The 26,643-nt window shown below is 41.6% G+C and overlaps 1 protein-coding gene across 2 annotated transcripts in view; it reads left to right on the forward strand.

The window, feature by feature from the left end:
- The first annotated feature begins 6,864 nt into the window (after positions 1-6,864).
- USP25 (ubiquitin specific peptidase 25) overlaps positions 6,865-26,643 on the forward strand; it is a 92,907-nt gene continuing 73,128 nt past the window's right edge. For both annotated transcript variants that reach the window (XM_068911124.1, XM_068911134.1), the window contains exon 1: positions 6,865-6,997. In XM_068911124.1, the coding sequence (XP_068767225.1) occupies positions 6,953-6,997 (45 nt within the window). In that variant the 5' untranslated portion in view covers positions 6,865-6,952. The remainder of the gene's footprint in view (positions 6,998-26,643) is intronic.

A 26,643-nucleotide genomic window follows, 5' to 3' on the forward strand; every position in this document is an offset into this window, starting at 1 on the left:
TGGCAGAGGGTTTAAAACCCTGGAGTTTTGTCCTCATTTTTTCCTAGAAAAAAGCTATAACGAAGTCCAGCAATGGAAATCAGGGTCATTTGTGAGGGACTGTCCAACCTGTCATTACTGTTTCCAAGGGCTGAATACAATGAAGCTTTTGCTGATGACCACCATGTTATATAATACCTGCCTACACTTGGATTGATGCAAAACATAGAGCTAAAAGCAAAAGCTTCCAACTCCCACATAAATTTTTAGACAAATACATTTTCATCAGTAAAGTTTCCTAAGTGCTGAAAGCTCTCTTTTTGTGCATGTGCTTCTGTCCTGTCAGGGCAGGCTGCTTACCAACTTTCCCTAAAAGGGAACAGGTGCTCCTCAGTACACCTTTCCTGAGGAGACCATTTGACAGCTATGCTTTGAGCACGCTGACAGAAATGAATTGGCATGAAACACAGCAGCCTTGGCTACTTACTTTTAAAAATACAGCCAGCAAAGGAGGCAGTAATGATGTTTCTTCTTCAGTGTTTAGAGTACTTGCCCAGGAGATGGCAGATCTGGGTGCTGGTCCCTCCTACACCGTAAAGGGTGTAGAGTGTGCATTCTCCTCATTCCTGAAGAGCAGTCAAGCAAGGAAGCTGTAGACTACGCTGTGATAAGGAAGCGGAGTGGCTGGACCTGAACATGAATCATTAAGCTTGAGTTATGAAACATTAAACCTGATCTAAAGCAGCTTCCCACCTGTTCAAAAGTAGCTGCCCTATCCTTAGCAGGGGTAGGATTTTGGACATATGCCTCTTTCAGCATTTTATTTCAGCAAGTTGTAGTTTGCTCAGTGTTGTAGATCTCATTTTTGCAGTATCCTTGTCTCTTCCATACCTATTCTAGGGAGCTTAGCTCCCTCAGATTTTGGGTAATCTAAGAACTGAATGCCTAAAGCCTGGCATAACACACTTCAGTGGTCCCAGTGGTCCCTTTAATGTCTCTGTCACTGAGTAACAGATAATGGGAGACTAGACAAACAGGCATCAAAAAAATGACAGAAGCAAAGAATGTGAAATTTTTCTCCACTAGTGCCACCATCTCTGCCTTCTACTTTTATTGGCGAATTACAGGATACTGATAGGGAGCATCAGGACCCTTGTTTATCCACTTAGGCAGTCAAATGTAAGGTCATTGGCTAATGAAGCATTTGTCATTCATTATTTAATCAGGGAAGATGGCTTTGATTCCATGTATGGGAAACTTGTCCAGGGGATGTAATAGGCTATCATTACTTTCAATAAGTATTTGCTTGAATAGAAAGCAAGAGATGACTGAGGAGATGAATGGAATAGAAGAATATGACTTTTTTACAGTCATATTACAGTTCTGCCATTTGAAAAATGAATATATTCAAAGTAAAACTGAAAAGATTTGGGACATGCTACAGGATTTGCTTAAATGTTTTGTGAGGCAAAATAAATTATGTAGATCTTGAATATCTGAGTACACACACATTCACGATGCTAAAAATTATAAATGTTTCAGCTGAAAGAGTTTCAAAATAAACATTGGAAAGATTCATTCTGGAAGTGCAAAAACGTTTTCTTAATATCTTTTCCCAAAAGGAAGCTCAATGAAAATAGTAATTTGTTGTGAAATGTGTTCCTTTAGATGAGTTATCTCTTCAATGACAGAAAAAAGTATTTCTGGGAAAAGTTCTGAAACATTCTACTGCTTGATGAATGGTGGGTAGTGCCTGTAGTAGGTAGGCCTCATATTCGTTCCTGAGCTCTACATTACCTTTAGCCACATAGGAAAAACTCTTATTGCTTCTCAGGACAGCTGTGTGAAATATATGATCAATGCACAAGTGTGGTCAAGAAAGCAAATAAAACGTGAAGGTGGCTAAGGTAAAATGTAAGGCGCCTGAATCAGGTTCTCTGTGAATCCTTAATTTTTGTGGAATGCAGCTGTTGCTATGTGTATTGGGTACTTTAAAACTCAGTTTTTTTTATTTTGAATCTTGACTTTTAGAAGGTGTATGAGCAGGCAACTCCTGTCAGGAAGCAAACAGAAGGTGAGGGATCTTCAAGATATGTAAGACATAGACTATACATATTTGTTTTGTACATTATAAAAAAAAAAAATCCTACACCCATATCATTTTAGTTTTACTTTTTACTTTTACAACTACTTTTCAAATGGCGTTCAGATAATGATTGCCCTCTTTCCTGCATTACAACTTTGGTTAAGTTTTTGTTTTGGCTTCCCCAGGGAATAAGCAACACAAGATTTTGCAAGCACAGAGCAATGCGCCAACATGTAACAGTGACACAGAGAATAACTTTTAAATGATGATTTAAAACGTCTTTCGCTTTAGAAGCTTCCTGAGTGGTGGTGGTCTTGTTTCAAATGGCTAAACTGTTTTCTGCAAAGCAAAAGGGCCTAGGTAAAAATGTTCCAAAATGGGTTTTAGAAATGGGAGTCTAGAGAAACTCTTTTCCAGGGTTAATTACAGAAGCTCTGTGTTGATAGCATTTACAGCATTATATTTGTACTGATGGTTTTAAAGCAGTGCTTTGTTATGGCCGATATAACAGGTTACACTTTTGGGAAAAGAAAACCAAGAAGTCCTGACTTGTACTTCCCCAGCTGTAACCCATAGAGCCATAGTATAATTAAGGTCCCAAATAAACGATGCATTTAATTAAAGACAAAAACAAGCCTATTGAAAATTGAAGGAAATAATGAGCTATTTCTCGTACATGATCTTTGTATACAATAAAACACGTGCTAAAGTGCTTTGTGGTTGGCCGATGTTTTGTTTTCCTTTCATAAAAATGGGAAGACAAGGCGGACTGTGAGCAGGAACACATTTTCTATCCAACAGGCGGTCCTCAGGAAGGCAGGATCACTTACTGATTTAAGAGAGAGGGGAAACGAAGCTTGATGTGTGCTGTTGCGCAGCCTGTGTCACTTTCTCTTTTGGGTCAGCACAGCTGTTCGTACATCTCTTCACTGAACCATTTTGGGGAACTGATCTAGCAGAAAGATAACTGGTTTGGGGGGAGGGGAAGTTGTAGTTATGTTTCAGGTGGATCAGTTCTCCAGTGCTGCTCACCATGTGAACGCGCAAGCGCTGGTAGCATTGCAGACAGGACCAAGCACCTGGAGGTGAAGACTCCCTAGAGAAATTAAGCAGCACAGCTGCCAAATGTTTAACGGTGAAACCCTGTAAGGTTGTTAAAAAACGAAGAGCCTCTAACTGGAAATAGGATGACTTTCCAGGGAAATATATATATAGTTATGGCTTATACTATTTAAGTAACTTGTAACGAATAACATAAGCAACAGGAACCAAAAAATAAGAGAAATATTATTTCAGCTCTTGCGGCTCATAAGCAAATGGGATCGTGCAGCATTCATTTTTCTGTGAACCAAAAAATTCCATTTATGATCACTTCTCTTTCTGTGCACTGGTATCATCAATAAGACTAGCAAGAAAATGCTTGCAGCTCTGGAAGCAGGACAGCTGAATGATCACTGCAGACTAGCAATAGGAGTTCAGAAATTGAAGACTGTGGGCTCTGTTAAGGTGGCATGTCTCAGAACCAATACTTTAAAGGCACAGTTCTGTAGGACATTAGAAGAAATTACAAAACTAAGACAGAAAGTCTCCTACATGGTTCCTTTTGTGCTCTAACGCTGCAGGTATGACAGCTTTTGGACCTTGCCCTGCCATGCCTAATTCTCTGCTAGATGCACACAGAAGTCACCTGGGTTCCAGGCCATGGGAGTTGAGGGTAGAAAAGGAACAGTGGATCGGATCCCTAGAAACTAAGTAATCTTCTTTTTCATTTTTTTCTGTAATGGTAATTCTTTATTATATTATAGACACGAAGGAATACTACTATCATCAAGTCAAGAGCTCTTTGGAAATTGTGGCCCTGACAAAATCCTTATTGTTTTCTGATGAAGTATGAATTCTAGTTTCGTTCTAAATGTACTTAATATAGAACTTGTGTTGCAAATGGAACATGAAACTCAATTCCGTCTGTTCTTCAGCAATACCATATGTACTACAGGATCATAACTTGCAGTGCCGTGTTTCAGATTATGTCAGTACTTCAGTGATAGATGCCTGCCTCAGGAGTGGATTGCTCAGCCTCATTTTGGAAAAAAACAAAAACAAAAAAAAAGGAAGTGGGAAAAGGAGGAGCCTTTAAAAGTGATTGTTTTGATGGGGGGTGCGAGAGGGAAGAAAAGACATTCTCATCCTGATTTCAGCTAGGATTGGGCAAAAAGTAAAACTGATTTTGAATACGTTCTTTTTGGACCCATTCTGACTGTCAGGGAAATTTTTCCACGGAGTTACATGAAACACGGCCAAGACTTGAACACGCGGTTGCAAGACATAACAGTAAATTTTTGAAAAAATGCTAAATTGAAACAAGTATTTTCAAAGTATTCAAGTATTTTCACGTTCATATCTGAACGTTACTCGAGTAGTGCAGCATACATCAAAAATACAGTGTAGAAGAAGCTGTTAAAATTGTATCAGAAAAATTAATGCAGGTTACATGCCAATATACTTAAGGTCATGGACTGATGCAAGACTATATATTGGAAGTGAAGGGCGGAGAAGCTCGTCTGGCACTCTGGCACAGCAACACAACAGAAAACTTGTCTTAAATAAACAAACTACTATCGTTACCAATCTCACATGTAGCCACCAGTCTGAGTGCAGATAAAATTTGCACTCAGAAAAGTAATTTGCAAGCCACTTCAGATCTCGTTATATTATTTGCATAGTGTCTTGTCTTTTGCACAATAAATTATTTGGGAACATTAATTTTAAAAATTGCTTAGTCCACTTCATGTATAAAAGGCAAAAGCATTAAAATTGATACAATCTATGAGCTACGAACCTCAGAGGAGCAAATATTGATCAAAATGCCACATCTCCTGCACAGAAGGTACAGTGCAGTAAGGCAGCATTTGCGCGTTGTCAGGAGTTGTGCGATATCTGATATTTTTCTTAGTCCAAGATCTTGCAGTGATGTTATTACCTGACAATCTTAGCTTTAGAAAGACTAGTTCTCTCTCTGTCTTGAGGGAGAAAAAAAAGAATTAGTGAATCTTAAAGGCTCAGGCTCTGTGTGACAAATGAGTAGGAGCGACAATTCAGTTTGTTGAGATAGGCTCCCAAATCAGGATTTTGAGGTACGCAGGGTTATCGTTACTGCGCTGCTCTGGTCAGCGTTTCTTACAGATTGCTGTAAGCTTCATCAATTTAAGAAACCAAACCGGGACACAAATACCATATGTAGTGCAGGTATTCCAAATGTGAGATGGGTTCTTCTGTCATCCTGGCGCCTGGCTCCATTTAAATGTGTTTTAGACACACAATAACCAAAATAACCATGTGCTGCAGAATTTAGTGAAACTTTTTTTTTGTTTGGAGGGGGCTGGTTGTCGTTGGTTTTTCCTAGCCCAGCTCATGACCTGGGAAGAAGAACTGCAAGCCTGAGCCATGTGCAGCAGCAGCAGCGGCAGCGGCAGGGGCAGGGGCACCCCGCGAGTCTGCAGGCAGAATCTGGCAGCGGGTGGAACAGCTGTTGTCAGAGCCAACCCCATCTATCAGCCACCAGAAACACCCCGTCCCGGCGGCCTGCAACACGAGGAAGGCAGCTTGGCTTCACGCCGACCTGAACACCCTCTGGGCTTTCTACGACAGACTTCCCTTGATCCTCCAAACTCTGCTCTTTCCTTCCCTTGTCCTGACTCCACGGACTGGAATAAAAAAACGATAGTAGCTTTCCCAGTAACACTTATTTGCAGTGCCAGAATTCACTGTGGATTGCTGAGAACTGAAATCCTCCCTATACATGATTCGTTAGCAGTGAAGCAGTTAATGACATTCCCACTTACTGTGAGCGCTGAGCATGATCGCTCACAGCTCGCTGAGCTAAACGTATAAGCGGGGAGGGAAAGGGGAAGAAACGCAACTTCAGCTTCGAGCACTGTTTCAGCTTTGTTGTGGATACAAGCAACTAGTGCTGGAACGGGTCAGAAACTTCTGGTAAAACACAGCCTCCCTACAACATGCCCGCTTCTTGAAGGAGAAACGTGGAGGACTTGACACTTGGCAGACACTGGCCCACCCGGTCCGGCCAGCCGGGACGCCCTGGGCCTCGGGCACCCCACGGCCCCTTTCCCCGGAGGGAGAGGTCAGCAAGTGGGGAGGGATGGTGCCCCGGGGGCCCAGCTTCTCTGCCGGAGTGAATGATCCGCCATGTCACCGCTGCTGTGAGGAGAAGGGGGATCCCCCCGCCCCGAGCAGCTGCTGAGGGCCAGGGAGCTGCCGCCGCCCCCCCCCCCCCCCCACCTCAGGAAAACTTCACTTTCTCTCCAAACGCAGCCCGCGCTCCGGCTGACCCTGCCGGGCGTTAGCGCCACAGCGTCACCACAACAGGCAGCGACGCCTGCGGGCGGCCCTAGACACCCAAACGCCCCGCAGGAGAAGCCTCTGAACCCCCGGTTTCTGTTAGCAGCGCGGGGCCAGGCCCGCGGCGCCAAGATGGAGGCGGCCGCGCAGGGGGAGGAAGGGGGCGGCCGGGCTGCCGCGCTCTGCCCGGGGGAAGCCGGGCGGCGGCGGCGGCCACCTCCGCCAGCCGGTTAGGCGGGGAGCAGCGGGGGAACGGAGCCAGGCCGGCGGGGCAGGGGCAGGTGCGCGGGGCGGCGACGGGTTGGGCGTGAGAGCGGGGCCTGAGCGCCTCGGCGCTGCCCCATGGCGGCCGCCCGCCTCGGCGGCCCGCCCGCCTGGCGGTGACTCGGGCTCCTCCTCCTCCTCCGCCTCCTCCTCCGCCTCCTGTTCCGCTCGCCCAGCCCGGGCCCGGCCCAGCCGCTGCCGCACGGCGCCGCCGCCGCCGCCCGCCCGCCGAGCCCGGGTCGCAGCCGGGAGCCGCGCGGGGCCATGACGGTGGAGCAGAACGTGCTGCAGCCCGGCGGCGCCGCCAAGGTGAGAGCCGAGCCCGGCCCGGCTCGGCCCGGCCCGCTGCGCCGCGGGGCGCCGCCCGCCTGCGCCGGGGCCCGGCCGGCGCCATCCGCACCGCGTCCCTGCCGCTGACCTTACGGCGCTGTGAGGGCAGAGCGGGCCCGGCCCGCGCCGGGCTGCAGCTGCGTGGCCTGCCCGCGGCCAGGCCCCTGCGGCGGGGACGGGCCCGGCCGTGCCGCGGCCTCTGCCCTCCCCGCGCCGCGGTACCGGCGGCCGGGGGAGGAGGGGGTGGGGGGAAGGGTCGCAGCGCGGCTCGGCCCGGCTCCTGCCGCCGTAACTTTGGGCCGCCCCGCCCGCCGGTGTGCGGGGCCTCGGCCCAGCTGCCCCCCGCGGCCGGGGCCTCCTCGGGGGCGGCAGCGTGAGTGACCCCGCGGGGCTCGGGGGCTCCTCGGCGAAGCAGCGAAACCGGAGGGGGAAGAGGAGGAAGGGCGGCGGGGAGGTTGGGGGGGGGGGGGGCGGCCGCCAGCTCGTACCCGAGCCCCGGGTGTAACCGGGCACGGGGCGAGAGAGATGCTGCGTGTGCTGGACGTAGCTGTGCCGCGCTGATACCAGCCGGTGCTAAAAGGTGACAGCTATTTTGGGCGTATGACACGCAGCGAGCTGCGCCGCGGTCTTGGGGAAGTGAGGGGGGGTGGGTGGGCAAAGGGGGAGGTGGGTTTAGGGACTCGTCTTAATATGCGCTGTGAAACGGGGTTAAGGGAGCGGTGGCGTTTGGGAATCTGGTAGCGGGGGCCAGGAGTTGCTGGGAAATGCCTCTTTGTCAAAAATGGATGCCTTCTGTAGCGGTTTTGGGGGTTCAAGTGAATTGATAGGAGAAAAAGAAAAATTACGTTTTTTTATTAGTGTTATTTTCAAGGTAACTGTTGCTTGTTAATGCACCCCTTGGAGGTGTGAAGGCCTCCTTCCCCGATTTTCCTGTATGGCACATGAGGCTTTTGTGAGAGGATAAAGGTTTATTTACTTTGGTGTAGTGAGTCTGGAAGTGTAATGGCTCATAAAAGTGGACAGTGGCAACGCAGTGGTTAAAGTATAATTGGTTGAAGTGGTACAACTTAACGTTAAAGAAGCCCTTTTGGAGGGCGAGGCATACATCTCCCAGGGCTGCTTCCGCAGTCAGCGCGTGTTTTGGCAGCTTCAGTAGGAAGGTAAAGGCTGAATGGACTACATTTGTCTCTTTATTCCTTAGTCAATGCTGATTTAAACTGAGGTGTGCTAACAGGCTAGTGTAGCAGCCTTTTGCTGCCCGGTTCAGTGTTACACGTCTTCTGTGTTTAAGAACTTCATCTGCTGCTACTGTGTAGCTGACGTCTTTCCTGAGCAGTATGTTCTTTTACAAAACCTGTTATTGATGGTTTACTTAAATATCCCTTAACTATTGTATTGGATGTTCTGCTCTATAATACCTGACAAACACTTGACAGAAAATGCAAACAGACAGCTCTGACAATAATGCTGAAAAAGAAATGTTGCTGTTTTCAGTAAAACTACTGCTTGCAGCTTAGTAGTTCAGGATTACTTTAATTTCAAATCAAGAATAAGCTTGAAGGGTGGTTAGGGATTGATTCTTGTACGTCAGCTAGTAATCCATGCTGGAATAGAAAGTTTAAATTGGCCAGAATTTTAAAATGAAATATCTCCCTGGATGATGATTAGTTGCGTGAATATCTACAGAAACTGTGTAAAAATAACAAGCTTTTTTCATGGCAGGGATTTCTATTGAATCATCTGATTATTGCTTTATCTGAAACTCATTGTAAACTGCTTTCTACTTAAGTGCATGCTAGGAGGGGAAAAACAATCCTGAGAATATTTTGGAAAGATATTATTTGACTGTGAAGTGAGTCTCTCATTGCTCAGTGAGAGTAATAAATAGCTAATTAGATGAGAACCTTTTAACACATTTCTTAAATGAAAATAATCTAAATAGGAAAATGATGAGATTACAATGGACTGAGGCTTGACTGAAAGAAGGAAAAATTACTGTGCCACTACTTCTTTTCCTTCCCTCAAAAGGAGAGAGTCCCACACTCTGTAAATAAGGAGAGTTTGTTCTGGAGACCTCAGTTTGTCATGATTGTTTTGTGTTAGTGTGAAGAAACCACATGCAAACAGAAATATATTGGATTTCCAAGAGACGTGTGAGTCATCGGCATACCTTATTCACAACTATGGTTTCCAACATTGTTCCTCAGATGTTTTCGTACTGTCATACAGGAAGTATGTGTCAAGCTTCAACAGTGCTTGGAGATTCAGGCTTTTATTAATACCTGCTCTCACTACAAACAGCCCATTTCCCACTGAAGCTATCTTTAGTTTATTGCATCGTTAAAGAATCGGGATCAGTTCAAAAGTCAGCCTTTCTTTCATGTTACTGGTCGTTTTGACTCCAAGTTAAAACTTATAATTTGTCTCATAAAGCGAATAACTAATCATGTTAATCTTTTTGTTCTCAGCACTTTTTGTGTGATTCTGTAATGCTGCTAGGTGTCTATGGGTTATCTGTAATGTTCGTATTAAGATTGAAGTGTTTGAATAGAGGTGAATTGGCTTTCAGTTTTTATAGGTAGCTTCTGGTGCATCCTGTCTGTATTTCTGCCTGGTAGAGTATTTTTGTCAGGCTTCTTTTCTTTGGAAAAGCCAAATAATTTGTATTGCTTGATTCCCTCTATTCCACACAGTACTGAATTGCTGCTGTGGGTTTGTTAAAGTTGGTAAATGTGCCTGTACGTTTTTTCTGACAGAGGAACACAGTCAAAGACTGTCACTCTTACTGTGGAGAGCCTTGTACTGTTCTCTAGGTCAATATCTCTTAGACCATGGGTGCAACCAAGGGAGGGAAACAGCGATTTTCTAGTGACTGAAAAATGAAGTAGAGAGGTTATGTGTGTTCCAGCATATGCGTATTGGTTCTAACTCATGCAGCTGTCCTTGCTTGGGGTGATCATCCTGGAGCAAGAGATTCAAGAAACTGGATTTTAAAGGGTGCTACTTAGGTGACCTCTGAACAATGTGTATCATCAAGCGCTTTTGCTTTTGGAGAAAGGCTGGATGTTGGCCAATACATGGAGTTTAAAGTCTGTTTTATCAATCCTTTGGTTTCCCACACCCACCATTATTTCAGACATGTGATTCAGCAGTATGTTAGCAGTGTAATCACAGGAATAGTAGAATAAAGTTAGGTGTGGCAAGCTCAGCTCTTTTTAAAGAAGGGCAAGCCTTTGGCAAGGATATTCACCACTTGAAATGTGCATGGCATTAACCAGGGCTAACACCGTTTAACTCCCTCCCCTTTGCTCTTGTTAGGGGTAGTAAAGAGAAAGCTCTACTAGTCGTTGTGTGTATTTCTTCTTTGCTCATCCCATGTATTTGAGACATTTAGTTAGTAATATGGTATTGGCTGCTCTTCTTTCCTGAAAGTGATGGTCACTACCTTCTTAATATTACAGTTGTCGTTCATATGGAAGAGTGATGCATGCATATGTCTCCAGCAATTCAAATAGTGGTGTTTATGCAGTTCTGAATGATGGGAGGTAATCTCGGAGCACGTCTCCTTCAGATTTGGTACACACTGGAAACGCAGGCTCCTGCTGTCATCGCGCAGTGAGCGAGAACTGTTCCTTCATGTGACCGGCAAGCAGGTGTCCTCCTGTATCTGATAAATGCACACAGGATTGTGCAACGCGGATAGGTTACGTGTCTCCTCACACGAATGGGATGCCTGCGTTCGGACTGTGTGGCAGGTGTGCTGGTCATGTGATGGGCTCGAATTTGGGGAGCTATACCTGCTACAGCTAGTACGGAAAGTTTTATGACCTCTTTTGGCTAGAAAAGTGAGCATAACCAGGCTGATTTACCAAAAGCGTTTGCACCAACCACTAAATAATTTGCAAGGATTATTTGGAGCGCTGCTGAGCCAGTCTTTTAGATATCTTGTTGTATATTCTACTCTTACATTAAAAAAAAATATATATTATAAACAGTTGCAACTTCTACATAGAGTTCCCTCTGTATATTTTGAAAGGTAGAACAAGGGGCAAGGACCGGTGATAAGAGATTTCAAAGTTACTTTCTGTCAGACTAATATATTGAATACCTTCTGATTTTGTGACTGTTCTGATGAAGTTGATGGTGGTGGTGGCAGCGGAGGGTTATGTTATTCTTCAATCCTTATGAAACTAGGAATTTTTAAAATTTTAATTAGCATAACATGCTCTGAATTTGTACCTTTCTGAAACCATTAATAGTAGTTTAAAACCTGCGGCGTTCTAGAAAACCCTTCACAAACATGTAGCGATAACTTGGATCGTCGTAGCAGGAGTTTACAACTGTAGTACGATCGCTAGCATCTTTCTCAAGTAATATCTTTAAATATCTTCTGGATCACATCTTGAAAGAAAAAAAAACTTCTTCAGAATATTAAAATGTAAGGTTTACACATTTTTCTCTTAACATTCTTTAACATTATTTTAAAATATCTTCACTACTTTGTGAAAAGCATGTTGGGGATAGCCCTATATCTACAGCTAATAAGAACAGAGCTACAAAGGATTGCAAAAATACCAACTTCCATGAAAAGGTCAAAAGCAAATTACCTGTATCTCTAAATAGCAAAATACTTCACGATTTTAAAAATGCTTTGCAAAGATAAGTGGGAGGAATTGAACAGTTGCTCTTATATCTGAAAAGTTATGTTCAGGCAGGAAGTGTCATCCCTTTAATCTTGTCAAACTGGTTGGTTTTCCTGGGCTTCTTTAACTGAAGATGTAAAGAAATGAGCTTGCTTGTTGTGTTCTTACTCTGATAACAAGGAAGGAAGGGAAGTTTTTGTTTTTGTTTTTTTTAGTTTCCATTCTGTTTTGGGCTAAATTTTCTTTTATGCCTGACTGAGGGACGTACCTAAGTTTCGACAGTCTGTTCATTCAGTGTAAGGTTTGTGAGACTCTCGCATCATAACTCCAGTTATTTGAGTGGCTGGGTTGAGGGGCAGACTTCAGTCTTAACATCCTGGATTCTGGGCACTGGTACAGTTGTTGAGCTGTTATGTCCTAACCAAATTAGAGGCTGCCTTTCTAGGCTAGGCTGAGATCTCTGTAGAATTGTGAGCTATCGAAGCTTTCCCATTTCTCCTGTGCCAGGGATTGTTTGAGGTGCTCCAGAAGTCGCCGTTACAACTGGTGTTGGCAGTGTCAGCGATGGGGGGAATTATCTGGGCACCCGGAGTGGATGCTTCCAGGATTCCTTTATTATTCTTGCTCTTTACTTTCTTTAGTGAGGATATTAATTTGCAGATCCCAGTCAGTCCTCTGGCAAAAGCCAAGAGCCAAGCATGACATTCCTGGTATTCCTTAGCAGAAAAAAAGTAAACAAAAAGCGTAAGAACAGTATCTTCACATAGGAAAAATTCCTTTAAAAGTGCTCTCTCTTGCTCTCTCTCTTCTTTTTTTTTTTTTTTTTGTTTGTTTGTTTCTACTTCTGCTTTTTAGGGAGCAGAGCTCATAAAATTGAGGGGTGTGTGCCTGAACTGTTATAAAACAGGTTCATTTAGTAGGAAAGAAATATTTGTGAGAGCAACTTCTCTTTTCTGGGAAACAAAAGTATACTGAGCAGTTTCACTTTCTAGTTCTCCTGTGCTAACTACTGCAGTTACGTAAATGGTGGTGAAGATTATGTTGAATCAAAATAAAAAGTATATGTATGCATTTTTAAATGGATTTATTAAACCCCACCATTGAAAATTAATAACTAAGTTAATAGCGTGATGGTCTTTTGCCAGCAAATAGACACCTGTAATTCAAGAGTATTCAGTTTCTCATCAGGGCTGTCCTTGACTTCATGCTTGGGGTTAGTAAAGTAGCATAATGATGCAGATAACAAGCCAGAATATTAGAGTATGCTGTTGTGACAACGTATTGCAAAATGATTTTATGAATTCAGGATAGACTTCAGTCTTCTTCCAGTTAGAAAATAAATACTACTTCTGCTAGTTAATGATTACACTCTTTCGGTTTGGGTGCTATAAGAATAGTACATATCTGTCGAGAGTATCAAGTGCTTGCATGGAGCGAAAGTTGGCTTAACGAAGTTCAGTGAAACTAATATAACTTACATAGTCCTTTTGCTAGAGAGCTAAGTGTGCAATAGATAGGGTGGTCATTCATTTGCCATTTGGAATTTGAGGACTTAATATATGCGAAGCTCTGATTAGTAAGTGGTGAAGTATAATTAATATTGAAAAGCTAGCACGAAATCACAATGTTTGGTTGAATGTAAACTTTAAGAGTGACGCTGAAACTGTTCTGGTAGGCTCCTGATTTTTTTTTCGACCTTTGTAGATGTTTTTATAAAGAATGAGAATATGGTGCCAAAGTGATTTAAAGGCTGAAGTATAGATGATGTTGTGCATTTACTGCTGAACAGGATAATGGGACAGATACAGGCTTTATGCCAAGTAAAAGGAAATAGGTGTTCCTGTTTCCTGCATCAGGTTGACTAATGGTATCAGCTGATATTATTTGTGAACACTTGCATTGTTGCCATATTAAGACAACGTTTCAAAATATTTCATATCCTGAAAAGCGCACCTTGTACTCTTTTTTTTTTTTTTTAATGGTACCCTAAATTAATGCTGTGCTAAATAGAAACGTTGTCATATGCTGTGTTATGCTAAAGCTCCTTAGCCAATCCTTGTAGGCAGAACAGAGAGCAGCCTTAGTGTGTGCCATCGCAGGACACAATCCACAATCGCCATCGGAACTGTTGCATTCTTACGGCGTTAACATTTCAACAGTTGTTGTGTTGCTGGTTCTTAGATCTCTTTTTCACTGGATTTCTCTGGGAGAGCAAACTTTGCAATGGTTTAACTAAGGGCTCCACAGACTTAACAATGGGACATTTTGATGCAACTGCTTTTTGAGCAATCCTGTCAATGCCACTTTTCAGCTGCAAGTTACTACCTCGGTTTTTAAAACTGGATAAAGAGAATGTAAATCTGTATCTCTGCTGCACCAGGTTACACCTCCCCTGCCTTGGTGTTCTGGGCTGGTCTGGAGTGATTGAGGTGTGTGTATGCTGCTTTCTGCTGATAGCTGTGGGGATGTATCTTCTGCTAGAGGGGTGATTTTAGCAACCTAAACTATGTAGCAGTTTTCTTGGTGAACGTGATGCAGAATCAGTGGTTCTAGGCTGCAATAGGAACAAGATGTTAAGCAACATTTTAAGTCAATAGTGAAATTCCTGCCAAGTGCTATGAAGGAAGAGTTGGAGCCTAAGATAGTTGAAAGGACAGGTTGGCACAAAATGTCCTAAGACACTGTGGCAACTTCACAGCTGTCTGTGACAGGCAGGGTGAGTTCTTGCCTATATGATAATAGGCTTGCTTATTAACAACATCATAAATTCCAAGCATTTAAAAGTCATGAGTAGTGTTTTTTTTTTTTTTAATCCATTTAGACTTGGAGTCTTGAAATTTGACAAGATGCTGGTTTTTTATTGTTAGGTTTTGTTGTTCGTATTCTTTTGGGAGTATCAGCAGTTACATATTTGTGCTTTTCTTTGCCATAGCAGTTACATTTCAGAAGCGTGTTGAAAGCCAAGAACGTGAGGCTTTTTTCTGAACTCTGGTGTTTTCTATGATGAGGCTTTAGCAAAAACAGCATGATTGTGAGAGATGGCATCACTGCATTTATGCAGTTTCAACATAACTCTCATAAAGTAAAGATGTTAGAGAGAAGAAGTCCAAAGAACATGCCATGTAGAATAATTTGAAGGCTGCAGTGCAATTAGGTGCAATTCTGGAAACAATGCCTCATATCAATTTATGTATGTAAACACTTTTTAAGGCAACAGAAATATCCAGCAGCAAATTCTAGTAGTGGTTCTTATTCTGAGATGCACAGCTTTGACTTAATGCTTTTGTTTATAGTAGGTCTCTAAATTACTCTAACTGGTAGATGCTTGCTGAAAAAAATTATACCCTGCGCAACATTTCTTTCAAAATGTTTCTGTTAACAACGTATTGGCAACAGTCAAGTTTATCAAGAGTAGGTTTTAAGTAAATGCAAATTGTGCTTATAATATCCTTGACTAAGACTTTTTTTAACCGTCAGGTGAAAACATATTTTTTAGTTTTACATTAAGCACGTTAGGCAGAATAATATGTTTACTACAAGCCTTTCAGAGAGGCAGTAATGTTTTAAAGGCCTGATCCATAGCTATTTAAATTTAATTGATTGATTATATCTTGCATTAATTTCCATAAACTCTGCCTAGATCAAGGCATGTGATGTAATAGCATTGTATACCTCTGTGGCTCCTTCCTGCCAATTGCTATGTTGTAATTTCTCCTGCTTTGTACCCTGTAATCCAGAGGCTCCCTTTAATTCACAAAAAATGTTCACTTGTCATTAGGATCTGAGATGGAAAAGTTTTGGATTGTGAATTATGTGGCTGTATATAATGCCAGCTATTGCTTTTGGTGAATAGTAAATGCTAGACTTGACTTTGCACATGGTTTCTGTGATAGCTGTTCTTTTCACAGCTGTATGACTTCAAGAAAAGTGACATACCTAGCATAAAAATTTCCATTCCTATTCTCAAGATGAAAAATCACTCTTTCTAAATTTCAGTACAATTGTTTGCATGAGTTCATTTTGGAGAAGTTCAATTTAGGTGTGTTTTTTTGCTGTGGTAAGCCAGTAAAAAGAAGAGAGCTTATGTGGAGGCTGAGCCTGGTATTCGTTTACATTCAGGTATATGCTTTGAGAATGCCTTAAGGTGAATAGCTGGAAAGGCATGAGTGTGCATGGGCACGTGGCATTCCTCATTGTTTTCAGAAGAAGAGGTGATACTGAGAACAGACTCCTACTTCTTTCCTTTCACGTTCACAATTTCACTCTATTCATCTGCAAGTCAGCTGCTTTGAAAAAGATATTTCTCCTGGGAACACAGCTGTAGCTCTTGAAGGTGCTGTGATGTCACTTCTTAAAATAAAATTTAAAGTTCTCAAAGTGCACAGGTATAAATGGCCTGGTTAGAGGATTGAGTGCTGTATATTTCATCACATCCCAGACGTTGTGACTGAGAAAGCATTTTTTTTATTTTGCAGATTTAATTTTTTCTTTTTTCTGTACAGGCAAATATATGAGGGAAAGCTTGTAAACTTGTAAATCATTATTATTATTATTATTATTATTTTAAAAAGTTAAATAGCTTTTGGACTATTTGTGGAGAGTTGCATTTCCCTGGTAGAATCTATTTTCCAGTTTCTTGGCTGCTTTTCTGTAAATTCTGCTTCTGTCTCTTCTGTAATTTCTCATCTGTTTGAAGGCCATGCTCTTTTTGGTTTTGTAAATGTGCAGCCTTTGCTGAGAGACTTTTCCACTACCAGTTTCTTTTCTTACATTACAGCCTTCTCCTTATTTGTTGATAGTCATCTGCGAGCTTATTTGATTAGGGCACCTAAGTTTATAGCTTGCTTTTTTTTTTTTTTTTTTTTTTTTCCTGAAAACTACAGAGCATTTAATGTGACAGCCCTGGCTGAATCATGCTTATCCCCTCAGCCAAAGTGGATTGGGCTGCTTCTTTGGGTACCAGTCTGTTGACCTACTTGATAACCTCTGGAGTTACTGATGAACAGATTTAGAAGATGGACAGATTCCCTGGACTGTCACAAGTTGCAGCTCTTGTTAACTTGGGATGTTACCTTGAAGCAGCCCCGCAAAAAGATGTGAAGTCTGGTGACTGTGCCAGCTCCTCGGTAGTGCTCATAGAAGGTGTGTATGCAATGTGTAGACTCTGATGCAGTACTTCAGACTGGGGAAGGATTTTGCTGCTGCCTTCTGTGCCCGGCAAAGATGCTGAGGGCTGTTGCTTTGTGACCTTTCTGAGTGGGTTGCAAATTTTGTTGTTGGGGCGTGATATCTCTAATGTTTGTTGGGGAATGTGTTGACATAATGTTGCTGCTAGGAAGGTGACACAGCATTATAATTTTATGTTTCAAGCTATCTTTCAAAAATGAGATCTCTTCAGAGGAGTCTTCCGTACTCCTTTTACTCACGTCAGCCTATGAAGTTTCAGTTAAGTGAGTGGTGATGAAGGGTGGCAGTAAGTCACTATTTGTGATGTTACCATGACACTATTGAGATGCAAGAGACTGACATGGCTAAATTATAAGAAACAGCAGTTATAAACCAAAGTTGTCATAAGACTCATGAAACCATGTTCTAATAAACTAGAATATAACATGTTCAGCTTTTTCTCTGTGGAAGCTGACATACTGCATGTTTCACTGTATGAGAAATTCACTTTTAAAAAAAAGCAAGAGTCTTAAGATTTTTTTTTTCTCCTTGACGGAAAGTGGCCTAGAACAATTGTCCTCTCTGGAGAGTACTGCTAAACTTTTTTTTTTTTTTCCCTTCGGTTGTGAGGTAGTGAAATTAAATGCTGATCCTGAGTAGAAATCTCAACACATCTTTTAATATGTCTCCATTGTGTTTGAGGTTCATTTTAATTCTAATGATCCGCATCTGTTAAGATTATTACCTAGCAAAAATGAAAGTTACCCACTGACCTTCACAGGCTGATAGTCTGTAGTGTTGCAGTAGCCTTTCTGCAGGGACAAAACGTGCCAGTGGCTTCCTGGTGTTTGTCTTAGAAAAGACTTTCTTGCTAGAGAAATTGGAACTGTTGTCAGAAAACTACAGCCTTGCAGGCAACCTGTTAAATACTGCCTCAGTTTTTAGGTAACGTAGTGTTATCTATGGTCTTGTTATACTGCAGAATTTCCCTCCCTCCCGCACTCCCCAAGATAACAGTGTGTCTGCACAGGATTTTCTTTTGAAATGATTAGTAGGGGGGCAAAATATGCTATTAAATCATTCCATTGAATACTGCAAATAATGTTACTTGACTTCTCTCTTATGATGGATTTTTGTGTTGTAATGTAATTCCCTTGAAAACTTGCTGGGGTGCTGGAGGGGAGATGAAGTAAGGCTGCAGCGTAAGCGTACCTCCAGGATCCCTTATTGCAGTGCCCCCAGTTCTTGGTTTCCCTCCTCTTCCCTGGCTCCGTGGGTCTTTTTACCTAGTGTATTTTGCCTGGGAAGTGGGCAGCAGGCAGTGCGGGCTGGAGCTGTGTGCTGCTGGCCAGCTGTGCACCATCCTCCAGCTACAGGATGGGCTGGACTGTGCAGCCCCAGGGGTGCTGCTGAGTGTGTCGGGGGCCACCAGGCTCAGGTTGAGCTGCCTGGGTTTAGCCTCCGGCTCCTCCATCTGCTGCTCCTGAGAGGCAGAAGGGCAGGTGTGCACGGGTACGGGCCTGCACTGGCATTGCATCCTATAGGAAATCAGGTTAGTAATTTCTTTTAATCAGGCTAAATGGAAAAGCCTTTAATTAAAGCCTTTCTATTATTTTTTTTTTTCATTTCCTCTAGTCAAATCAGGCGGCTGAGTGAAATCACTTTGCCAAAATGTGTCCTCACTACTCACCATGGACTCTTTGTCATAAAGACCTGTCTTAAGAAGTGCAGTAGAGTTTTTATTTAGGATTTTCATGTAGTACTGTTGCAAAGTTGGGGTGAAAAGTTTAGTTTGTGAAATGCTTCATGATATCACTTATATAAGGCACACAGCAGAGTGTTTTTTTTTTTTTTGAGGTGAGAGAAATCTTTATTCATGCTGTTGACAGTTGCAATAAAAGTGATCTTTTTGGGTGTGAGTACCATGGAGTAGACAGCAGCATGCTGTTTCAGTACATGCAGAAATAGGTCTTGGTGTGTATAGTAGTGTAGTGTACAGTTTTGACCATTGTAGTAATCAGAATTGCATACTGTATTAATTTTATTTTTGTCTGTTGGAGTAGAATTTCTGAAACAACATCTGAGTAGGACAAGGACTGCAAGAGGCTTCCCCCCCCCCCCCCCCCCCCCAGTTTCTCTGACTTGATAGAAAATAAGACTAAAACAAAGGCAGAGAAACAACTCAGTCTCATACGGCTGCTTTTCTGGAGCAGTTTAATCTAGCCCAAATAGGCAGAGCCTTGGGCTTGTCCTCTCCTTTGTGCCAGCTCTGGTTCTCACTAAGTCAGCAAGTAATTAATTAAGAATAAAGATAAGCTTTCTACTGGTTTAGTGAGAGCTTGGGCTGGCTTGCCATGGGTTCAAACAGGTGACAGTATTAGCTCAAAGGGAGGCTTGCCTAGTGGTGAAAGACGATGGGACCTGGCAATATCAGCAGAGGTTGGCTTACGTTGGCAGGAAGCTACAACCTTGGAAGTACATCTGGCTGCTCAGGAGCAGCCTGTGATCCAAAGGCTGCTTTAAACTTTATTATTTTCAAGTATTGCAGAGACCAGGATCCTGTCAATGTGAGCACCTTAGCAGCTTCCAGAATGAGTTTGGCTGTTTATTTGCAGGATTTTTGCTCTTATCATCATAAACAGCAGAGCGAGAAGAAGCAAAGAACTCACTTGACACGTTTTTATTGGGAGTTTATCGTTGTTGTGCAGAGCAGAGTGTGAAATCATGACGGTTGTTTGAAGACGGAAAGGAAAAAACAACATTAAATAACCTAAACACCTGACTGGGCTTCCAGATCTGCCGTCTTGAATTGAGAGGTAGGTCCTAGCCTCTCGATGAACAAACAAATGATGAATGGGTAATGAAAAGACTCTGAAGAGGCTTGAAAGTGAACCAGAATAGCTTGTGCTTGGCATGATGGATTGAGCTGTAGTTGGGATGCCAAAAAGGTATCTCAAAGCAGGAAGCTAAAAATGTGGATTTTCACAGCATTGTTCTGGATCTCAGAAAGACAAAGTTTCATGAATTGCTTACAAGACATGCAAAAGGGCAGTTATAATAGTTGAGGCAGTAAAATTATGATATCCTAGGCAGTAGTGTTTCCTGTGTGGAGGAAGGCTTTATCCCAGTGATATTGCATCGGCAGATGCTGTCAAGTTCATCATCTGGGTGTGATGGTAAATGTCCGTGAACAGAATGGGGGGGAAGGGAGGAAAAAAATACCCTTCTATGCTAGAAAGCGACCAGGAATGATTGAAATTTAAAAAAAAAAAAAAGAAAAAGAATTATTAAGAGAGTTGACTCTATTTAAATCTGTCCTCCTTCAGTCTCTTTATCCTTTCTGTTTAGCATGGCCTCTCGTTGACCCAATTGGTTTTAATTTCCCATGGCTTGTTGTATATACCATTGTCAGTTCTCTTGATGTCGGTCTGAAAGTGCAGACATGGGGCTGGGACATTAACCAACATTCAAACAGTTGGGCAGGATATGGCATTGGACGGTTGTCTACACGTGAATTCTCAGAGGACTCTTTCTGAATGTCATAACTTAGTTTACAGATAATGTGTCATTGTACTTTGGTGAGAAAAGATCCAAAACTCTAATAACACATCAACTTTTAATTGGACGAGAGAGGTTTTTGCTAATTATTGTCACAGTTACTGAAGTACATAAGAAACAAAGCAAACTTTCCTATGACTGTTCCATTGGATACGATGTGAAATTTAACTTCTAATTAAATGAGACCAAAGATCTCATTAGTTTTACATTAATTATTTTACAATTGTTGTTATTATGGTAGCAGCAGAGTAAGAAGCAAAGAATAACTTGACACTGTTTCTTTGGGAAGTGCTCTCTGTTATGCAGAGCAGGGTGTGAGAAATCATGATGGTGGTTTAAAATGCAAAAACTGCAAAATTCCCCAAAATTTTACATTCCTGACACCTTTTGTTCTCACCTTTTTGAGTGTAGTATTAAGGATGAAAACTTGCTATGCTTTCTTGACAGTGAGCTTGTCACCGAAGCTGAATTAGGAGTAATTATCAATAAGAATTAGAATTAGAGCTAAGCAATTCTTTGCCTACTTCTTCTTTCAAGCAACAATGTTTATAAATCATTTCATAGGCTGATTTTGAGATGGAACGTCAGTTACATTTTTATTGTTTGCTCCTTTTTTTTCCCCTCCATTTAGGAAGGTTGGTTCTAAACCTTGGATGGAAATTACAAGATTTTGAACCAGTTTACATTTCTGTTGTGGTAGATCACACTGTTTATTATCTTGTCCTTGTAAGTTACTTTAAATGGCTTTGTTCCCTTCCTAGTGTTTACTTTTGCTTTGTCTTTATAACGAGTACTGCTATTGTCTTCAGCCACTGTTTTACCCTCCCTGCTCCCTTCCCCCCCCCCCCCCCCAGGGAAAAAAAAATCTCTTAATCATGGGAATTTAGCATATTTAGTTGTAATCCAGGTAAAGGAACTGAAAGCAATTGAGCCTGAGTCTAGGACTGAGTTTCGGTACTTCTCTGATTTGAGGGGAAAATGAGATAAAATCCATTACCCTCCTCGAAGTCAGAAAAGTGTTTCTGTTGCTTCAGAAACTGCCTAATGCTCTCCATCTTATGGAAGAGGCTCCATTGGGTACAGACATTCTGTCTGCATCATTACTTCAATTCTTTAACACCCCAAAACTTGCCTGGGAAGATCCATATAGTGAGGAGGTACTTCACTTTTCCTTTACTGTTCTCCCACATAAGCAATAGAAGAGATTTTACTGTAGGGTCTCATTCAGGGAGAACAGAACACATGCATGTAATAGGCTCAAGCTTTTTTCCCCTTCAGACTTGTGTTCAATCCAGATTGTGACTGGCTGAATGTTACGGCTATATAGCGTCGTGTCCTTTTCTGTGCTTGAAATAAGTTTGATCTCTGTCCAGTTCCAGGTCGATAAATGTCCGCTTCACACAGGCTGCTGCTGTAATTGGCAGTTTTTGGCAGTCTTAGCAGAGCAATTGCTGACTGAAAGTTTGCAGTCTCTGTGCGCATCCTTTTCTCCACATAGGTGAGCAAGCCAAGGCTGAGGTGCGTTTTGCATTTGTGCATGTATAAAAAATAAAATTACATTTTGACCTACTTCTTAGAGGACACAATATCATATAAGAGGTTTCTCTGTTCAAGACTGAACCAAAACAAACCCATTTAGCAGATATGTGAGACTTACTTCTGCTATACTTTAGGAAGATATTGCAAGAGTGAACACCTTAAAGCCAATGCAGGGATTTAAAATTTGCTCTTTGCACTGACAAAAGACTGCATTTTCCTATATATGTAGATATGCGTGTATACATGCATGCACGTGCAGGCAAATCTTTCCGACAGAGATGGTAAGAACAAAGACTTCTGGGGTTGGCTGTGCATTATCCCAGTGTTTTAGCCTACTATCTTCATGGAAGGAGTTTGCTTTTGTTTACCTGTTTGGAACTTTATCCATAACTCATTTACATGATGTATAGTATATCTGTGTTGTTGGAAACCATAATGGTCAGTAGTGTATGTGGGCTTTTTAACCGTTCCCAGGAGATATGAGTAATGTGGCAGAAAATGACATTCTCAGTAGTAGTTGAGGATGTTTGGTATGCTCATCCTTTATAAGTTTCCTCTATGTGTGTGTGGTTTGTGTGTGTGTGTGTGTGTTTATTTCAAATTGATTTGTTGGAGCAGAAACTGAAAGACTTTTTATAGAGCAGAGGATTATATTCCTCTGATATCTCAATATTTTTTACATTACAGCAGTATTGTATGATAAAACTACCTTATTAGCTACTTGTCTACGGACAGTACCACTAACAGTTCCTCCAAAGGTCAATTTCTATTAAAATTTTTCTCTGTTCCAATATATATTAAATACTGTGTGCAAAGTCCATCCTATTTTCCTCTAACAAATAACTCCTGTGAGTCAATGCTGCGTGTGAAAGCAAAGCGAGTGGGATTTGTTGTGAAGGAACTGTCTTGAGATGTTATTCTCAGCATTCATCTTGCTTTCTTGTCTTGTCTCTCTCTTTTTTTTTTCCCCTTTACTATAAGTATTCATTCCTTGAGAAAGAAGAGATTCCTGTAGTTCGATTTCATCATGTGCTGTTCCTCAAATGAAATGTGTAGTGAAGCAGTAGGCCCTGTTTTCTCTTGGGCCGTCCAGTTTCCAAGCACAGACGAAGTCATATGTTTAGTGATAAACAGAAGAGGGATGTTCTATCTTGTCAGTCTTACAGTGCTCGTGTTGCAAATATGATATTTGGATGTTGCCATGAGAAAGGCAAAGCTTTTATTTCTTCAGAAGTTAGAGATGAGAAAATAAACAGATCAAAAGGTAGCAATATTTTTTTCCAGATGTATCTACATTGTAATTCTGAATTAGTGGATTTGTGGGATTTACTTTATCCGAAAAAAAGCATTGATGTAATTTAACTTTTGTCTCTGATCTTGATAAGTTATCAAGTTTCAGAGTTTACAGTACTGTTGTGGAACTAACATGGGCTGCTTTACTAGTACTGGCGTAGCTACTGAATAGACTATTGTGTGAGGTTATAAACAAGATAATCTTAATTGGGCATTTCCTGAGAGGGAGGGAGGTATGACTGAAAGAGGAAACAATTGGAAATACGGGCAGGCATTCCTAATATACAAATTTGGCATTCATCCAGGAAAACGGGAGAATTTCCTGTTAGTTAAAATCTTCTGAGAGCTGAAAGCCTCAAGATACCACATACCTCAGAGAGCCAAAGGAAGAGGCTATGCTGGGAATAACTCGTGCATAAAATCCTTGGGGAACTGCTTGCGGTATTATGTGATGGGACTGAGGGGTATGTACAGCTGGATCTCAGAGCAACTACAGCATCAACAGACCCTGAGTCCTCTCTCTTTCCCATGATCAAGGATTCGGGCTGCCCTGTAGCACTTACACCAGCATAGCCTGGTGACGTAGACCAAGCCTTGGAGCCCTTTTTGAGTCGACTCAAATGCAATTCAAGCCAGGTGGGTGTGTGCGTGTACATATTGTATGTGCATGCGTTTATAATGTGCCACACAGTACGTGTACGCTGTGAATACATGTGGAACATTTTATTACTAAATAAACTGCAGCATCTGTGGAATGGGTAAACTGTGGAATATAAATTTGAAACTGCAGAGGCAAGAATGGCAAATATAAAGGGGAATAGGTAAATAAGATCCGAGAAGAACTGAAGTGGATTTCTTAGCACCAGCGGTTGCTCCTGTTTCCATTGTAATAATGTTTTGGATCTGCATTTGAAGATCGAGATGGGTTGTTAAGTTGAAATAAAATACAGTGAGTTGTGATCCAGAATTTGAAGCTGTACTAATGCAATATTGCAGAAAATGTGTAATCAGAGAAGAGTCAGAGTTCTTTAGGTTAAAACTGGTAGTTGTTTTCTAAATCTCCTTCATTGACCTGATTTGATTAATGTACATTGTGAGGAGCTGAAGCATCTACATTAAATACCCGTATGCATTTTCTTCTTCATTCTCTAGTTTTGCTTTGCTGTAGCATGAGCTCTGAGGTTTAGGTTATTTTTGATAAGTCCTCAAGTGAATTAAGCTCCTCTTTAAAATATCTACATTAGTGTTCATGGATGTTTCAGAGTTTATGTGCTACAGTCACTTCAACTTAAGTTAGCCCAAGCTTCAGGAAGATCAAAGCTTCTGCTGTAGGTGTAACCAGAAGGAATTAGAAGGATGGCTCAATTTGTATGCAGAACTTTGGCCTAAGTATTTTGTTAAATAACAGTTGTGTTACAGAACACGTGTAATAGTTTTAACAGTTTCGCTAGAAAATGATCTACAAGTTTCAGTCATAGGTAATAAAATATATAAAAATCATCCTATACACCATGCTAACGTGTTCTAAAGGGATTAATTCAAAGACAATAGGCCTCACTGAAGTTTTGGCTATGGCAGCCTAATGCTGATACGCTACATTAAAGTCGTATCAGAATCAAGTAGCGTCAGTTCTGTGAATGTGGGTACGATTATGTGTCCTAAACTTCTTAAATGTAGCTGAAAAGAAAAAAAGGCAACAAGAAAATTTAATCTCGCCCTCTGATTAATGAACGTGGAAAGGATCTGATAGTAATTACCTGCACTGTCATTGTTAATGATGTATCAGTACGTTTCCAGCCATGGAACTGTATCTACAGTATAACTGTAAAGGGAAATACTGGTCAATATTGGTCAAGTTACACATGCAGTTGCAAGAGAGATTGTACGCAGTAAACATGATGCCTGCCATTAGCGCCACATTTGAGAGGATGAGGGGAGAATGGCGAATGCCTGGGAAAGAAGGGCACCATAGTGGAGGATTAAGGAGTATTTAACTGCCTTGTGCAGTTTCAAAATTGTTTCCGAAGACCTTTTAGTGTTGCTTGTGAGCAGGTATTTAACACGTTGATGAGCTGGAAGCAATTTAAATTGTACTTTTCTTTTTATTTTATTTATTATTTATTTTTCTTCTCCTTCCAGGAAGTGAAGTGTATTGTTGTTATTAAATGCGTGTGTGATATGAAATAACTCAATTAGAAATCAATGGCAGCTTGTCAGTATGAGGTCTCCTGCGTTTTAAAAGCCAGAAATGTCTAGATAAAGTGTTGGTGGCCCCAAAGCAGCCTCGCTCCCATTAAGATATTCAGGATAGCTGTTAATATTCCTCTTAATTTCTATCATTTGTAACAAGGGTTCGTATGGATTCTGTGGTGTTCACTTAACTATCAACCAGAAATCCTGGAGCTGAGTCTTGCTGGGGAAGGAGTATCTCTGCATCTGGTTCTTAATCTGCTAAGCGTGTATATTCTTGGGAACACACAACTATATTCTAGAACCACGACTTTACGCTTGAGGCCTGAAATCGGGACATAAACTGCACATGTATAGGTTTATAAATCAAAGCTGTGCTCTTAAAGTAACAGCCAATATTTTGAGCTGCTAGGACTGTATATTGGTAAAACACTTCTCTTTAGTCTTCGTCCAGTCTGTGTGAACAGAGTAAATTGTTCAGTCCTCCTGCTCATCTCGGCCTATCCAAAATATTCTAAATGTTATGGAAGATATAGATGTATGTTATAATGTGAAAGCATAATTTATATTGCAGCTATTTTCATTTTAGTAACCGTCATGTTGGTGACTAATACAAAAATAAATCAGTTTTGTTGTTCCTCACTGCCCTTGAGTCGTTCCTGCCAATTTTAATGCTTTTGTAATTACTTTTCCCAAATATTGTTTTTTTTTTTTTTTCTTTCTTCATGCCAGACCCATAGACAGGAAAGCAACTTGACAGAGGAAGTAGCTCCTGCCTTTGTACAATGCTATGAAATGCACAGAGTAAACAAACGAGGGGCTGAGGGGGACAGAGATGGAGTGAGAGGTTTTTTTCCTGTATTACTTCACTTGTCTTGTGCTGATAGCAGGGTTTGAGAAAGAAAAGAAAAAAAAAGGGAGAGGGGGAGTGGGGGCAAATTGAATTGTTAACAGTGTCCCTTTAGGATCATGAATGAAAGGAAGATTGTGTATGTAACTCATAAACACTGAACTATAGGCCTTCTATTCCTACTTATTAGGGCATGAAGCAGTGCCTGCCAGGTTAACTTCGCACTGGAGAGTTCAGCATTCAGGCAACTCTTAATTTCCTCCTCTGTACAAAGCTGCGCTAGGAGAGAATAAGGGTATTTGAATACTCGATTCCAAATAATTTGTGTTAAATAAAAGTATTTTAGAAGTAGTTGCGTGACAATTGTAATTTGCTTTTTATTAAAT

Source organism: Struthio camelus, chromosome 1 (assembly GCF_040807025.1).
Source record: "Struthio camelus isolate bStrCam1 chromosome 1, bStrCam1.hap1, whole genome shotgun sequence".
Classification (NCBI taxonomy): Eukaryota; Metazoa; Chordata; class Aves; order Struthioniformes; family Struthionidae; genus Struthio; species Struthio camelus.